General features: G+C 30.4%; 2 protein-coding genes across 10 annotated transcripts in view; one reads left to right on the top strand and one right to left on the bottom strand.

Moving 5' to 3' along the window:
• The first annotated feature begins 1,430 nt into the window (after positions 1–1,430).
• Positions 1,431–4,932, top strand: LOC108483785 (B3 domain-containing protein Os01g0234100-like). Of its 5 annotated transcripts, none has more exons than XM_053032088.1 (8): positions 1,431–1,714; positions 2,524–2,601; positions 2,675–2,882; positions 2,984–3,015; positions 3,116–3,278; positions 3,361–3,567; positions 3,666–3,756; positions 3,846–4,932. In XM_053032088.1, exons 5-8 carry the CDS (start codon positions 3,180–3,182, stop codon positions 4,544–4,546), a joined length of 1,098 nt encoding a protein of 365 aa, XP_052888048.1. In that variant the 5' UTR covers positions 1,431–1,714; positions 2,524–2,601; positions 2,675–2,882; positions 2,984–3,015; positions 3,116–3,179; the 3' UTR covers positions 4,547–4,932. The 5 variants fall into 5 exon arrangements, with proteins under 5 accessions (XP_052888048.1, XP_017642854.2, XP_017642853.2 ...); XM_053032089.1 differs by having other exon boundaries at positions 1,663–1,714; positions 2,527–2,601; XM_017787365.2 differs by lacking the exon at positions 2,675–2,882 and having other exon boundaries at positions 1,439–1,714.
• The window catches only part of LOC108483784 (uncharacterized), an 84,066-nt gene continuing 72,769 nt past the window's right edge, over positions 4,675–15,971 (bottom strand). For 4 of the 5 annotated variants that reach the window (XM_053032063.1, XM_053032058.1, XM_053032066.1 and 1 more), the window contains exons 2-19: positions 11,823–11,943; positions 11,500–11,673; positions 11,071–11,252; positions 10,861–10,966; positions 10,107–10,183; positions 9,934–10,021; positions 8,983–9,178; positions 8,550–8,676; positions 8,258–8,314; positions 7,893–7,994; positions 7,674–7,769; positions 7,438–7,512; positions 6,685–6,804; positions 6,162–6,287; positions 5,730–5,807; positions 5,312–5,398; positions 5,119–5,205; positions 4,675–5,030 (exon numbers count right to left, since the gene is read on the bottom strand). In XM_053032063.1, the coding sequence (XP_052888023.1) occupies positions 4,980–5,030; positions 5,119–5,205; positions 5,312–5,398; positions 5,730–5,807; positions 6,162–6,287; positions 6,685–6,804; positions 7,438–7,512; positions 7,674–7,769; positions 7,893–7,994; positions 8,258–8,314; positions 8,550–8,676; positions 8,983–9,178; positions 9,934–10,021; positions 10,107–10,183; positions 10,861–10,966; positions 11,071–11,252; positions 11,500–11,673; positions 11,823–11,877 (1,884 nt within the window). In that variant the 5' untranslated portion in view covers positions 11,878–11,943 and the 3' untranslated portion in view covers positions 4,675–4,979. Of the gene's footprint in view, positions 5,031–5,118; positions 5,206–5,311; positions 5,399–5,729; positions 5,808–6,161; positions 6,288–6,684; positions 6,805–7,437; positions 7,513–7,673; positions 7,770–7,892; positions 7,995–8,257; positions 8,315–8,549; positions 8,677–8,982; positions 9,179–9,933; positions 10,022–10,106; positions 10,184–10,860; positions 10,967–11,070; positions 11,253–11,499; positions 11,674–11,818; positions 11,949–15,971 lie in introns of those variants that run through there. The other variant, XM_053032067.1, reaches the window with a different exon arrangement.

Genomic DNA, 15,971 nt, shown 5'->3' with positions numbered 1-15,971 from the left:
TGAGAGAGATGTAAAAGATCAAGCTCTCCCTAGAAAATAAGATCGGGGAAGTAGACTCCTTCTGCTCAAGTAAATTAAAAAAAAAAATCGATTTTATAACATATTTAATAAAGGAGGTTATTTTTTTTGAAATAGAGAAATAGACCGATTTTGGAGAGAGAAACATAAAATGCTTGCTTCCTGCATGAAGTGTTTTCAACTTACATGCTTTCTACAAAACGAGCTTTCTTTTGATATATCATTTTTTTAGTAAGATAGTTAAATATTAGTAGTTTTATCATTTAGTCTTCAGTTTGATTTCTTTTCTACTCACATTCTTATTTTTTATTTTATGTTGTTTTAATTTTAAAAAAAATTTAATTAGTGTTTTTAATTAATAAATATAAAAAATACAAATATGAGTAGGAGAAGAATCAAACTTAAGACTCAAAACTTCAAATCATGCAACTATAAGAGTTAATGTATTAAAAGAAAATGCATTTTGTGGAAAGCCATTTTCGACATGTCAGCTAAAAACGCTTCCTGTAAAAAGTGTTTTATGTTTCTCTATTCAAAGTCGACTTATTTTCGAGAAAAAACAGCTTACTTTGCAAATCTTTTTCTGACTTTTTTCCCCTAATTTTCCCCTAATGCTCCATATGTCCTTTTTTAATTGATAAATTTGTTCCTTTGAAGTGACCACCTTATTAGATTAGTTATATGATTTGATACGATAGACTACATGATATATTAACAATGATGTGATAGCAATCTTGTTGGATTGATCAAACATGAAATAGACTCGATCCTTGTTGGAGATGAAGATTTAGCGAAGTTTGAGATATGTATAACACTTAAAGTGCCACATAATTTTTTAGAATTTGATTAGTGGTTGAATTAGTCAAGCCATTAGGGTGATCAGTTCAACTAATTTATCTAATTCAACTAAATAAATCATTAAAATTTTCATAAATATAAAAAAATATAAAAAATTCAATTCAATTGTCTGATTTAATTGATTTATATTGATTCTCAAGTCAACCAATTCTAGGTTTTTCTTCAACTTGATACCTCAATCGATTCGCAGTCTGACTAATTCTACCAATCGATCAAATTTAATTCAAACAACCTTAGTATCACACTATTACATTACCAATACAAAATTAATAAGTTTTAGATTAAATATACTTCTAATATTAATTTTAACCTTAATTAAACATTAAAAACAAAACATTTATAAAATTAAATACTTAAATTAATTTAATAGAAAATCGAAAACCGAATTCTAATATCTAATCTATTCTTTTTTTAATATTGAGTTTACTTATAGACAGGACAAAAAATTAACGCAACTTGAACAAAATTTAAATTCAAATTTAACATTTATAATTCAGGTTGAGCTTAGAAAATAGATCTAAAATTTTTTTAAGACTCGATTTCTCATGGTCTACAATCAGTTGTAGATGATGGGAGGATTAATTTAAAATTAAACTCCAAAAGTGGAAGAAACAAAAAAGGGAAGAAAGAAAAAAGGAAGAAATGCTTTTCATTTTCTTTCCACTAATACATTTCTCTCTCTGCAGTGTCCCACAAAACCCGATCATTTTGTACTGAAATATGTATATAATAATAAACTTCCTTTTCTCTCTTTGATTTTCAAAATTTCAAATACAAAAGCTTTTGAAAGTGAGATGCCATGGCTGTCTCTCCAAAACAGAGGATAAGCTCTCTCAAGGTCCCTCCTCCTCTTATATACACATTCATCAAATCTACATACTTATACACATCACATAATACATAAGCATCATCATCCATATGTTCCATGTATCTTTGAGAAGTATACTCAAAGCTTGTAATCTGTTTCTTTTTTATTTTCTTGGGTTATATCAAAAACAGAGGATAAGCTTTCTCAAGCTCTCTTTTTTCTTATATACATTCATCATGTATACGTACATATATATATACACATCACATAATACATAAGCATCATCATCGTCCATTTGTTCTATGTATGCATGGTTTAGAAGCATACCCAAAGCTTGTAATCTGTTTCTTTTTTTCTTTGTTTTTTTCTTGGATTCTATCCAGAAAAACAGTGAAAAGCTCTCTTTTTTCTTATATACGTTCATCATCCATATGTTTTATGTATTTTCAGAAGTACCCAAAGCTTGTAAGCTCTCTCAAGCTCTCTTTTTTTTTCTTATATACATCCATCATACATAACATACATAAGCATCATCTACATGTTTTATGTATGTATAATCAAACATTTACATTTTTTTAGAAGTACCCAAAGCTTGTACTCTGTTTTTTTTTTCCTTCTCGGGCTCTATTCAAAACAGAAAATAAGTTCTGCTTCTTCCTCTTTTATACATACATACATACATACATACATACATACATACACACATACATACATACATAAGCATCATCATTCATCCACTTATGTATGTATTTTAGAAGTACCCAAGCATGTAATTTGTTTTTTTTTTTGGGGGTTATGAATATATATATATATACATACATACATATATATATATATAGCAGGTTAGTCGAGGGAGAGGGAGACCACCCAAGACCAAATTGTTTAGGAAAAAACTTTCAGCAATGACTGTGAACCAAGTGAGCCTCAATATCCCATTTAAGCTTTTTTCCTTTAAGGTTGTCACTAAACTGTAAGTCTAAAAACTCTCAGCAACAATACGGTGGGTACTCGAGCTCGGGTGTAAATATCGGAAAGGTACCGAGCTCGTGTGTAAATTTCGGATACAGGTATACATCCGAAACAGCATTTTGGACTCTTAGAGGGTCATATGCTTGCATCCGGAATATGAGAATAAGCTCTTTCAAGGTCTCTTCCTCGTACATACATACATATACACCATCGAAACAGTCCTTAGAAGGTCATATCTTGTTACCTGTACCAGAACATGAGTTTGAAACGGTTGTTTGATATGTGTATTTCAAGAATATACTAATGGGAATTTTATGAATCTTTTGACAGATAGTCTCTTATGAAAAGGAGAAGGCTCAATGGTGGGTTATTTTAGCTCAAAATTTTCTTTCATGTCTTTGAAACAATCTGGACATTACAACATTGTATAATATAATATTGTCTCTGTTGTTTCCTTTTTAGTAATAAACGGAAGAGAGCAAAATACGATGAAGTGTACGAAAATGGCGAAACCAAATTGGCTGTAATGGAACGAGCATTGGATATTCAAGCTAATCTATCATCTGAGTTCCCTAGCATGATAAAATACATGCTTCCATCACATGTAACCGGAGGATTTTGGCTGGTATGACTCGGTTTTCGTCATTGAGACTTGTTTCCGCATTGGTATATTGATTGGCAGATGTTTTAACTTTTTCCGATGGCAGGGTCTTCCGAAGCACTTCGGCTTGAATCATTTGCCGAAGGAAGATCGAATGATGGTTTTGGAAGATGAAGAAGGGAAAGAGTTTCAAGTTAAATATTTAGTGGAAAAGATTGGTCTTAGTGGTGGATGGAGAGGGTTCTCCATTGCTCATAAATTATTGGAAGGAGATGTATGTGTCTTTCATTTAGTGAGACCCTCCAAATTTAAGGTAATTGTATGGTTTTTTTCTGGGTTGATCATACCCTAGTACCAACATCCATATATGTATCGTACATGCTTATGATGAAGCTTTCTATGATTTATTAGGTCTATATTGTGAGAAAAAAATGTTCAGAAGAAGTAGATGTTGCTCTTGGCCTTCTAAAGCTAGAATCTTCCACTCAATTAGTTGACAATGGTAAGCCATTTCTATCTCCGATAATACACAAACATGGCACGAATATATGAATCTTAGGGTTTATGAAGGTTTTCTTTTGATGATTGCAGGGAAAGAACTAAAGATATGTGAAATTTCGGTAGGAAAAACAGAAGATAGAAATGACCCCATTCTCTATAGTTCTAACATTGAACCAACTGTGGATCAATCCAAGAACAACAGGGTTGATCTCGGCTCTGAAGTTTCGGACGGAATCAGGCTTTCAGAATCCATTGTTGATTTTAGAGAAGTGAAGAGTTTCGAGGATTTTAACATTCTTGTTAATGGTTTAGTCATAGATTCCGAGTTTTCAAAGTACTTGCAGATGAAGTACTACGAGCTTTGTTGTAATCAAAACTCATTCCTTCACGAAAATCTTCTCGAGGGACTTAACTGTAAACTGGTTGCCGGAGTCATTGCCGAGACGATCAATATTGCGGATGCCATTAGAGCTGCCAAGCTTACAACTCCCCACGACAGTTTCCTCACTTGGGACAAAACTTTGAGATCGTTTGAGGGGTTAGGCATGAAAGTGGGCTTCTTACGTGCTCGATTGGACAAGTTAATGAACCTCTTGACGAAGTCGAGGAGGTACAAAGAAGCTAAACTCGAACAAGCCAACTCAAATGAGGAAAAGCTGAAACTCGAAGCAAAGCTAGCGGAAGTAACCCATACACTGACTAAACTTGATAGAGAGATAAGGTTATTTAAGCAAGAGAATGCTGATGACCTCGAGGCTCTGTTTCGAGAAGTGGCCAATGGACCTTGGTGACACTGGCCACTCAATAGCTTTTGTAATGGAAACTAGTCCATTAGTGATGGGGAATTTTTTGCATATATCTCAAGCACAAGAGATAGTATTTTGTGAAGAAGAAAGTGTACAAGTGTATAAAACTTGGGTTTTCGAGAATATCGGGTTAGGATCCCCTCCATTACTTTTCTATATACTATTATTCGATATAACTTTTAGTTCCAAATACACATACACGATGGCATCATTTAGCATTACATTATACAATACAAAAAAGAAATAGCAATTTAATGCTAACTTGTGGTTCTTTGTTCAAACCTAGTAACCATTTTAAATGAACATGATTCTGCTACGTATGTATGAGTATATTTCCGCTATGAGATGTAAATAGTTTTTAAGACTTATCCGCTGGGGATGAATGATGAACGATTACTCCATGATCATCGGCTGCAAATCATAACTTAGCCATTTGATGTTCAAAGCTTGGATCCATGCAAACAACAACCTAAACAGTTTCATAGTAATGTAAACACATTAGAGGACTACGCTGGTTTTGCATGAATGATCTCATTTTATAGTAAATTTGTGCTTACCTTGCCGGTGCTTTTACCCGAATGCAGATGTTCAACAGCATCACTAACTGAATGCAAACCCGAAAATCTTTTCGGGTCTATCACGACCTGGTAGAACCGAATTACAGCATGTTAAGTGAGAAGCATTAAGGCTTTTGTTTAGCTAAGCGAATAAAACACAAGATTCTTTTATGGAAGTATATCAAACATGTACCTTAAGCTTTCCTGAAGAGTAAAGCTGAAATAGTCTAATCAGGTGCTTTTGCATTAAATGGCTATAATGGATCAGGACAAAGCCAGCCTGAAAAGAAAAAGAACATTTTCAATACAATCAAACAACAAGAAATCTGATGTGGTGAAGAGGACAATATGACATGTATAGTAGATCCGAAACCATAAAATTCATGATCGCCGGAAAATGGCAAAACGGTTTTGCTCAACGAATTATTGTAAGTCTTATTATTATTATTATTTATATTCTAATAAGCTAGTCATTAGTAATTACAATATCTCATAAAAAAATCGTATCTATCTACTCATGTTCGAAAATATGTTGGACATAAGTATTGGAAAAGGGGATTTCAAGAAAAAAAAAGGAAGAGTCACCGCAACAAATTTAACCAACTACTTACAACAGTTTGGCTTTTGGCCAAAAGCTTCTCAACAAGCCCAGGGTAATTTAATGGCTTCCATCCATCCTTCCCTTGATACTGTCCAAAAGAAGTACAACACCAAAAGATATTAAAGGTGCGAATTTGAAGATCGGCTAGATTGTTTTTATGTTAAATTAACAACTCACTAGCTACAATATCATGTAAGAACATATGGTTTGATCATTCTCTAACAACCTATGGTTATTTATGTTATTCAAATTTGGGTTTGAGCGTCAAATATAAACACTTATCTAATATTAAAAGTGACCTGAAAGGAAAAACTAAACATAGCATCAAACTCAATACAAATGTTAAAAACTAAAAATTAATGGGTCAAAACAATAAATATGAATAGCAGTAACTTTATTTATAAATTTTAAGCTCATTAAAAAAAGGGGAAGTAAGAACAACCTGAGAGATCATTCCTATCACAATGAGACGTCCACGGATAGCCAAAGCATCGAGGGACAAATTAAACATGTTCCCACCGACACATTCGTAAACAATGTCAACTCCTTTAGGAAACTCCTCGAGAGCCTGGAAGATTACAGAATCAGATTTTTTTTTTCCATGAAACCAACAAAATGCAGAAATTATGACATGGCAGCATTACTTCAATATGTAAACTGTGGTCAGATCAATCTCAGAAGATGGGGCATGGCATGAATGATGATAAAATGATGGCAACTGAGATAGTCATGGAAAATGGTGTTGAGATTAATCTCAGATGTTAGGCTATGGATGATGATTCAAAGGATACATTGGTTGGAAAACCAGCAAAGTAGACTAAATAGACTAGAATCTCTCATACTGAGAGTTCAAACTTCAAATATATGTTACTTGGACTCGGTTGTAAGGGCCGGATACCGAGCATGTGTCTGATACGGATGGATAAAAAAGCTGACCATTGAAAATAGGAATTTCAGATACATACAGTTTTGATATCTTCAGTTTTATAGTCTATGACTCGATCAACCCCAAATTCTTTTAAAAGCCTCGCCTTTTCTTTTCCTCCGCAAGTTGCAACAACTTTATTTCCTGCCAGTTTTGCAAGCTGCAAAAGTCGAGATGGGGATCACAAAAAAGATACATCCAGGGGGCAAAATCTTGTTGAAGCCATGAAACATATACATACAATCATGAGATAACATTAAGTATATCTCTGAAGGTGTAAAATATGATGGTCATATAAAATATATCGTTGAAGATGTTTTTAAAAATAAATGTAATATCATAATTCAGTACTTATAAAATTAAGTTAAGCAAGGAATACAAGTCTATGTTACACTGATTCGGAATGAGAATTGGATATAGGCATGATTTATCTATCATGAGTATGCTCAACTTTTTCCTTTATTCTTAATATATTTGGAGTAACGTGCCCACACCTGTATCCGAAATATGTTGACACCAGTACTTTAAGGAAAATGAAGAGTTTATAGTAACAAAGATAAAAGCATACTAAGATAATAGAATTCGGAAGCCAGGACTTTATTAAACAAACAATATGGACAAACACATCTTTTGCTATGTTAGTAATTTAAATTGTGCTTATGTTAATTTGATACATTTGTGTATTATATCATGTTCTTATTTTTCTATTATTCTTATATTTTGTGTCGTTATTACTACCTTTTTTTTCATATCATGTTGGTATTACAAATTATCAACTCAGTTTAACACAAACCTGGACTGCAAATTGTCCAGTCCCTCCAGCAGCAGCGGTTACAAGGACAACTTTTCCAGATTTCATCTGACCAAGCTATAAGATGAAAAAAACAAAAAAAAAAATTGAAGAAGATTAAAAAAAAGGGTGATTAGAGAGCTACAATTTTTAAGAAAAAGGAAATGAAAGATGGGGTCATATTTTGGGAGAATGCAAAAGTCTACATCTAATAAGGGAAAAATGCAATAAAAAGGTACCTCTTCCAAAGCGATTGATGCTGTTAATCCTGAAGTAAGCAAAGCAACAACTTCCGGGTCAGGTCTTGGAATTGGAAGTATTTGCTTTGAAGGAACCTATATTTAGTTTCAAAATTGAATTATTTAACAATTTAAATATTGGAATAAAAAGGTAGAATAGATGATACACAAGATTCTATAAAATATTGAAAAAATAAATAAATAAACTTGATCTTATACCTTCATGAATTCAGCATAACATCCAATAGTCATGACTGCAGCAGGAGTTCCCACTTTCAAATTTCTTACAGAATCTCCAATGGCAGCAATTATTCCCACTGCCTGTAACAGCAAAATTGAACCATAGCCATAAGATATCAGCTTAATTGAACTATATTATATTACCACATTTTCACTAGGGATGACAATAGGTAGATAATGTGAATTCGGGTAATTGCTGATACAAATCCGATTTTTTCTAAGTCTGATACCATGACGTAGATATCCATGATGTCTTTTACTTCAGATTCGGTATTACAAATAATGGAAAATATCCCAATCGATGCCATCCCTAATTTTGGTTAGTTAATATTTTATTTCTGTACCTCAAATCCAGGGTCTTTCTTGGTTCCTTGAAAATAACGGCCTGCGCTAAAGTTCACCTGTGTGTAACATGTTATTCAAGAATACACGCATAAGTACAATGTATGTAATTTATATATCAAAGAGACGTAAAACTTTGTATAGTTATACAAGATTCTTACTCTCCGAATAAAAGATATCAAAAGTTTGGTGCAGAGAAGAATTAATTAAAGAAAAGAGTTTGGTGCAGAGTAGAATTAATTAAAGAAAAGAGAAAACAAATGAATCGTAAATGGAGCATAATAAAAAACTTACATCACCTGCGTTTACACCAGCATAAATGACTTTCAGAAGAACTTGGTCTGACTCAAGAGGTAGTCTCAATGGTGCACTTATTATATGGGTTGCATCACGAAAATTTTGGCTCCAGGTATGCACAACACTGCAGATGAAGAGCGATAAGGCACTGGTCAGTATCTTATTAAACCTATAAACACACATCTTATCTTTTTAAGCTGGTCTATGTTACTCAGATTTAGAGTGAGAGTCGACATGAGTATGTGTCCAACACATGGCTAATGAATAAAGACCTGGATTCTTATATGTTATCCTGAAATTGTAGCTTTCTCTGCAACAATGCAAGAACTCGATCTATGTAAATACTGGCAACTCAAGACTTCCAACCCTCAAAACTCCTCATATAATTTGTAAACACTAAAAACTGAAGCAGTTATAACATTTTACTTACAGTTTCTTAAAATTCTGAGGTAGTTGGGAACTTAAAGGAGCTTGGAACGAGATTTTGTTGGTCCTGGAACTTGTGGAAGAACGCAAAGAGTATTTTGCTTCTTCAGATGGAATGGGCCAATATACCATGCCTCTGCGGTTTGAAATCCATAGGCAAGAACCAGCTCTGCTTTCATCAGTGATAAGCTCGAAAGCACCTAGAAATACGCACAGGTGCATAGAAAGTTACCAGAAGTGATTTTACGTGCAAAATCTACTAAAAATCAATTTTTTTTATAAATATATTATAAATTAAATGGTAAAAGTACCATAAAATTCCTTGTATTAGTAGCCGCATTTCACCACCTTCTATTACATGAGAAAACTAGTCCTACAGGTTAGATTAAAAAGTAAATAGATAATTTCTTTTAAAAACTTCAATCCTTTTTACCGCTAAAAACTAGCGTGACTAATAAAATAACCTAACAGTGACACATGGCATGCCCTGTACACCTCTTGCTGACGTAGAAGAATTAGTTTTTAATAAAAAAAATGAATAAAACTTTTAATTAAAGTATCGGTTTGCTCTTTGATCTTATGTACAATGATTAATTTGTCTATTTTTTAATATAAAACTAAAATGCAATTCAATTCTAACACGATGTTTATAATACTTTTAACTACATTAAATATAGTTATCATAAGATAATGTTACAAGATTTTACAAATTTACTTTTAAGTTAGTATACTAGTTATTCATCTAAAATATGAAAATATTATTATATATCACAACTTTAAATATATCCTTTGAGATAGAGATTTTCAGGAATTGGACCAAGCAAATTCGTTACCCAAACATAATTTGAACTAAATTAAAATATCTATTTTACTATTTAAAAATAATAAAACATCAATAAATTCAAAAGAAAAAATTATTTTGAGATAACCGTTAGCAATATTCCAAAACATATACCTTTTACCACCAACTCCATTGGCACAAAGCCTCCCATTAGAGATACATATTTGGGGTCCAGTTTTTCTCCCATCTCTGTTCGAACAACCTATATCCATGTTCAAAGGCAAATTACATAGGAGAAGCTAATTATGAGCATCCAAAATCTTTAAATTAACTAAAGATTTTTTTACCTCAGGGCAAAGAACATTGACACGTATTCCTTCACGTTTGTACGGAGTTAGTGATCTAGTAAACAAGACAACACCTCCTGGAAAACAAATATTGCAGGCAATTTGTCAAATTACATAAATGTTTTGCCTGCAAGAATTACACACATAGATCCCTTATTCTTAGATCTTCATTAAGATCAACTCATTCTTAATATATATTCATTTGCCCTTTCTCGCACTAATCTCTGCAAATAATCTGAGAAATAGGAATAGGTGATGAACATTAATGTTTGGTTTGTAAAGTTATTTTTACCAATCAAAATATAACTCGTTTTGGTTTAAGTCTAGTCTTTCTTTTATCCTCAAACCACCTTTTTTTTTGAAGAACTGTTTACTATCGAGGGAGTAAACAAGATACTTGTGTTTCGCTTAAAAAATTTCGAATTCTATTTCATTATTATCTAATTAGGTTTACCCTATTCAACAAGCTAAATTTAAGTTGTATTCATGGATCCTGAGCATAAACTATAAAAAAGCCATGGATAGTATCGAAAAAAAAAAAGTGGCTACCAAATTCGATGGAGCTTTCTGTTTTCATATTTAAATAGCATTTAAAAATTCAATTCAAATTTAAGCTTAACAGAAATAATTTAGCGGTTCGTTTTATATCAAAAGGAACTTAAAACTTTAAGAATAAAACCGAATGAAATTATGAATTTTGACTGAAGATCAATGAATTGAAAACAGTGTTACAGAGGCAAAAATAAATGCAAACCTTTTGAGCCAGAGTAAATGGGGTCCAAGAAAAATGGGAAAAGACCAGCATAAGATCCTGTATTGATTATCACCCCTGGCTTTTGCAGAGCTTGCATAGTTTTAATCTGTTAAAAAGAAAACCTTAAACAATCAAAATCCATTGCTGGAAATTAGGACTGTCATCAAAGAAAAATTGCAGAAAAAACACTAGTCAAAGTGGAAGCTTTACTGCAAGGCGAGTACAATCAATAACTGCAACCAGGTTGACATTAATGGTGTGCCTCCATGTCTTAGCCCCATCACTTTGATCGTTCTGAAATGGTACTGGATTATTGATGCCGGCGCTGTTAATACAAATATCCAATCCTCCATATGTCGCCACATGCTTCTCAAACGCTAAACTAATATCTCCTATTCACAAAATTCCAAATCGAGCAAGTGTATATTCAATGTATATCCAACAAAAATACTTTGGAGAAAATGATCTGCAGGTGATAAACAAGGATGAACTGGAATTTACTTTAGTAACAATCATTTTGCTAAAGTTATACCGCCTATATGCAAAAATTCAAAATTGAATGGCGTATTCAAATATGAATCGAATACTTTGAAGAAAATGATCGAGCAAGTGATAAAGAAAAGATGAAATCCAGCTTACTTGGATTCGTAACATCGCATTTAACAAAAATAGCAGAAGGAAACTCCAACTTTTCATGAAATCTAGAATTCTCTTTCTCAACTAAACAAGCAACTTCCTTCCCTTTCTCTTCAGCGAAATCTACGATCGTTACAAATAATCCTTTCCCAGCCAAAGCTAAGCTCAACGCTTTACCTGCAACAACCAAACAAAAAAAATCAATAAAAATCAATCAAATTACTTCTGCTTTACAATCGATCACATCAAATCAAGTTCATAGATCCTTTAAAAACAAATATTATACAATTTTTTTTTTTTAGAAGTAAAGATTTCAAAATACCTACCGATGCCGGAAGCTCCTCCGGTGATTAAAGCTGATAAACCAGGTTTAAGCTCCATTTTCTTCTTTGTAATCACTGTTGTTAGAGATAATAATTAGTATCGTTTGTTGAAAAGGAGAGCTACAAACCGATTTTCACGATAAAGTGAGCAATTTATAATAAATATATAATATTTTTTGGATTTTTTATATTTTTTTCTTTTCATGAAAATTGACTCTGAAAATCTCTTTTTTTTTTTTCTTTAATGGAACCAAAAGTCGTTGCATCATTTTCTTTTTTTGCTTGAAGTTGGTGGCAGTTAAGTGAGACCCGCCGGTCTTGAAATTTTGAACACAATTTTATATACAGTCGTGATAAAAATCAATTTATATAATTTTTTACCCCTAAACTTGTTGATTATTTCACTTTAGTATTTGTTTTTTTAATCCACTTTAATATTTTAATTCGACAATTAAACCCATTTTGGACAAAGGTCCTCCCAAAATATATATAAGGGGCGGATCCTTATCGGGCCTAGGGATCTTGGGCCCCCAAAATTTTTGAGAAATCTTGATTTTTTAATTTTAGAAAAATTTAATTAGACCCTTAAATTTTTTGAAAATTTTCATTTCTCCTTTGAAGTTATCTAAAATTTTTAATTAGGCCCCTTTAAATTTTTGAAAATTCTCATTATTCTTTTTATTTTTTAAAATTTTAATTAAGCTCTCTTAATTTATTTGAAAATTCTCATAAATCTCACGAAACATTTAATTAGACCCCCAATTTTTTAACTATCAAATTTTGTCCTATTTTTTTTTTTCATTTTTGTCACATTTAAACAATTTTTGAGTTAATCAATTCAACCCCTTTATTCGAACCATTATATTAATTAATTTTGAGTCCTTCTAATCTAGTCCTATTCCAATAATACTGGTCACATCATCAAATCTTGACAGAATCCAAGTACAAGGACTAAACTGGATCTAGTTGCCGAGTTCATGGGCCAAAGTAGAACAAAAAAAAGTACAGGTACCTAAGTGGACCTAGTTGCCAATTAAAGGGCCTAAAACCATATTATCCCTAAAAAATAGGTTTCATTATTCTCTATAAAAAGGTTTAATTTTGATTTTACTCCTTTTACTATGTTAACATTTTAGATTCAATATTTTTACTTTAATTTTGCATAGTTTAATCCCCTTACTTTTATAGTGTTATTGGTAGATTACAAATAGGTAACATTGTTAGTTGTTATCGTTAAACTATGGTTAATTGTTCATATAAATAGTTAAGAATGGACAATTGTTCTTCTAGCTTCCTTAAAAATAATAAAATTTTAAGTTATTTAATGGTAAATTACAGTTTTGACCCATTAAATTTGAAATTTTATTTTCCCTCTAAAATGAAAAATTTTATAGTTTAATCCTCAAGAAATTGCAAATTTTATGTTATTACAATGATAAATTATATTTTAGCTTTATAAATAATTTATAAATCAATTTCCCACCAATTTTTTTTTGACTTCACTCCAGTAGTGTAAATTTAATTAATAAGATTCAACTAATAATAAATTTTTATATTAAATGATAAACCAATTTTAAAAAATCACATCACCACTTTAACGACAATAATCAATAATGCTATCAGTTTGAACGTAATATTAATATTACAAAAGTAGAATAATAGAATTATATCAAATTAAACTGAATACGTTAGATCTCAAATTTTAGTAAAATAGAGAGAGACTAAATCTATAAAAAATTTGAAATTATATCTAGAAGGTTAAAATATGCCATAAATTTCTATACTTGTTGAAAATTTTGAAATTTAATCCCTATATATTTATTTTAGGAATTTAGTCCTCTACTTTTTATTTTAAAATTCAGGTCCAACTATTAATAACGTTAAAATCATTTTGTTAAATTTAAGTTTATTGCAATGTCCTTTTTTAGTTATATAGTTACCGAGTGAGTATTTCTTTTCTTTCAAAATGTTATAATAAAAACTTTAACAAAAAATTAATAGTATTAATAGTTGTACTCAAATTTTGAAATATAAAAAATACAGAGATTAAATTTTTAAAAAGAAAATATAAAAATTAAAATTAAAATTTATGAAAATATAAAGTTATAATAAATCTTATTTTCTTCAATTATTGATAATTGGAATTTGGGCATCTAGATTTGACATATCGATTTAACTATTTTATGTGTTATTTTTAATTGATTCTAGTGTTTTTTTTCTTTCTAATTTTGATGGTTTATTTATCTACTTTTGATGTAATAAAGATGTGCCCCTATCTAGAAAAAAGAATAAAAAGATTAGAAATATTGCTGACTATAATTACATGGTGATAGACTTTGTAAATTGACCGTGGAAAAATATGAAATAAGAATTTTGAACATAATTATTTTTTATTGAATTTGAATGAGCTGGTTCCTAGGGTTGACTCCATAAAGTAGAAATTTGGGAATAAATTTGAGATAAATTTTAAAATGTATAATTTAATATATAAATTTTAATTTAATATGTAATTTGATATATATTTAAATATTATATGAAGATATGATTTTTAAATATATAAAATTTTGAATATATTTTGTATCAAAAATGTATATAAAGGTGAAATTAAAATTTCATAGAAATTTCAATTTTAAAGGTGTTTACGGATTAAATAACTTAATTTACTTTGAGTCTAATTTGAGTTTACGCTTTTCAACTTAACTTGGTCTCTTTTACTATTTATAAATAATAAAATAAATTTATATTATTAATATTAATATTTTATAATTGAATTTAAAAGAAAATGTTTTTGTATAAGTTTTAAATAGTAAGATGATGTGAAATTTTGGAAAGTTTATTTTGAAATTGGGTTTCAACTTGACCCTCCCCAACTAATGAACATCTTTACTTGACTCATTTAGTCAAATGACATAATTTCATTTTAATCTCTATAAAATTGGTAAATTAATTTAATCCTTTTCAATCATTGGTTAAATGAAAAAAAATCCATATAAAAATTAATAATTCAATTTAAATTATTTTTAATACCAAAATTTTAACTTTAAACCCTTAATTTTCTTTAATTTTATCTTAATGCCTAATATAAAATTTTCGATTTCACCTTTGTATGTTTATATATTCAAGTCTCACAATCCAACCCGAATAATATAAAAATAGGGGAATGGTGGGGATCTAAGAGGAGTGTTCCTTACGATCTGACTAATTCAACGGAAGAAACGTTCTTTTTTCTTTGTACAAAGTTGACAAGTAACCCTTTTTCTTTATTTGCCTCAATGATTTGCCCTAACAGTTGCTTTGAAATTTCTCGAAAGTTGACTATTGACTTACTATTTCTTTATTTTGCCTTAATTTTTTTATGTAATATTTCGTATTCATTATTATCGGATACAATAAATTATTAATATATGATTCATAAATCAATAATAAATTGTTCAAATTTGTCATTTAAATTTTTTGAGTTGGGCCATCTTAAATTAAGGTCATTTCAAATTACTTCTTCAAGTCAATTCATATTTAAATAATTTTATGTTTAGACCATTCCGTTTTTGATTTATTTTAAGTTGGAAATATTTTGGGTTCGGGTAATTTTCTAAGTTTAACTCGCTGTCCTTTTAAGATCAAATTGAATTGGATCAGGTTTGTATTTTAGTTTCTAGATTTGAAGATATTTGAAAAGTCCACATTAGATGGTCATATTTAGATTTGATTATGGGCTGAGCTACTCGTGACCCGCCTAAAAAGTGGAAGGGTTAGGAAAAATAATAGGTTAGAAAAATGGGTTTGGACAGAAAAATAAGATCTATTTTCTAAATGGGTCTAGCCTCTAGTAGAATTTTTTTCGTTTGGGTTCAGTCTGACCTGACCTGAATAAATTGTTTTGTTGTTGTCTTATTATTGTTTTGCTGTTGTTTTGCTAATATTTTGTTATTATTTTGCTAATTTTTTGTTGTTATTATTTAAATATTGTATAATTCTTATTTTATTGTTAATTTTGTTACTATTTTAAAAGGTATTTGCTTGCTAAGTTGCAACTTTGTTAGTGTTATTTAAGCATAAAGATTTTTTTAATGTATTTTCAATTTATTAGGAAACATTTTTTTTAATTTTTTTAGTGTATTTGATATATTATATTTTTAAAATTTTTTTATATAA

This window comes from Gossypium arboreum, chromosome 1, assembly GCF_025698485.1.
Source record: "Gossypium arboreum isolate Shixiya-1 chromosome 1, ASM2569848v2, whole genome shotgun sequence".
In the NCBI taxonomy this organism is placed as follows: Eukaryota; Viridiplantae; Streptophyta; class Magnoliopsida; order Malvales; family Malvaceae; genus Gossypium; species Gossypium arboreum.
Note: the sequence above shows the minus strand (reverse complement) of the source record. Positions and strands in the feature narration are given on the sequence as shown.

Excerpts from the sequence above, each read along its gene's own strand:
- LOC108483785 (XM_017787365.2), top strand. The coding sequence starts at position 1,676 with ATGGCTGTCTCTCCAAAACAGAGGATAAGCTCTCTCAAG. Across the intron at positions 1,715-2,523 it reads AGAGGATAAGCTCTCTCAAG|CAGGTTAGTCGAGGGAGAGG; the intron begins GTCCCTCCTCCT and ends ATATATATATAG. Across the intron at positions 2,602-2,983 it reads CAGCAATGACTGTGAACCAA|ATAGTCTCTTATGAAAAGGA; the intron begins GTGAGCCTCAAT and ends ATCTTTTGACAG.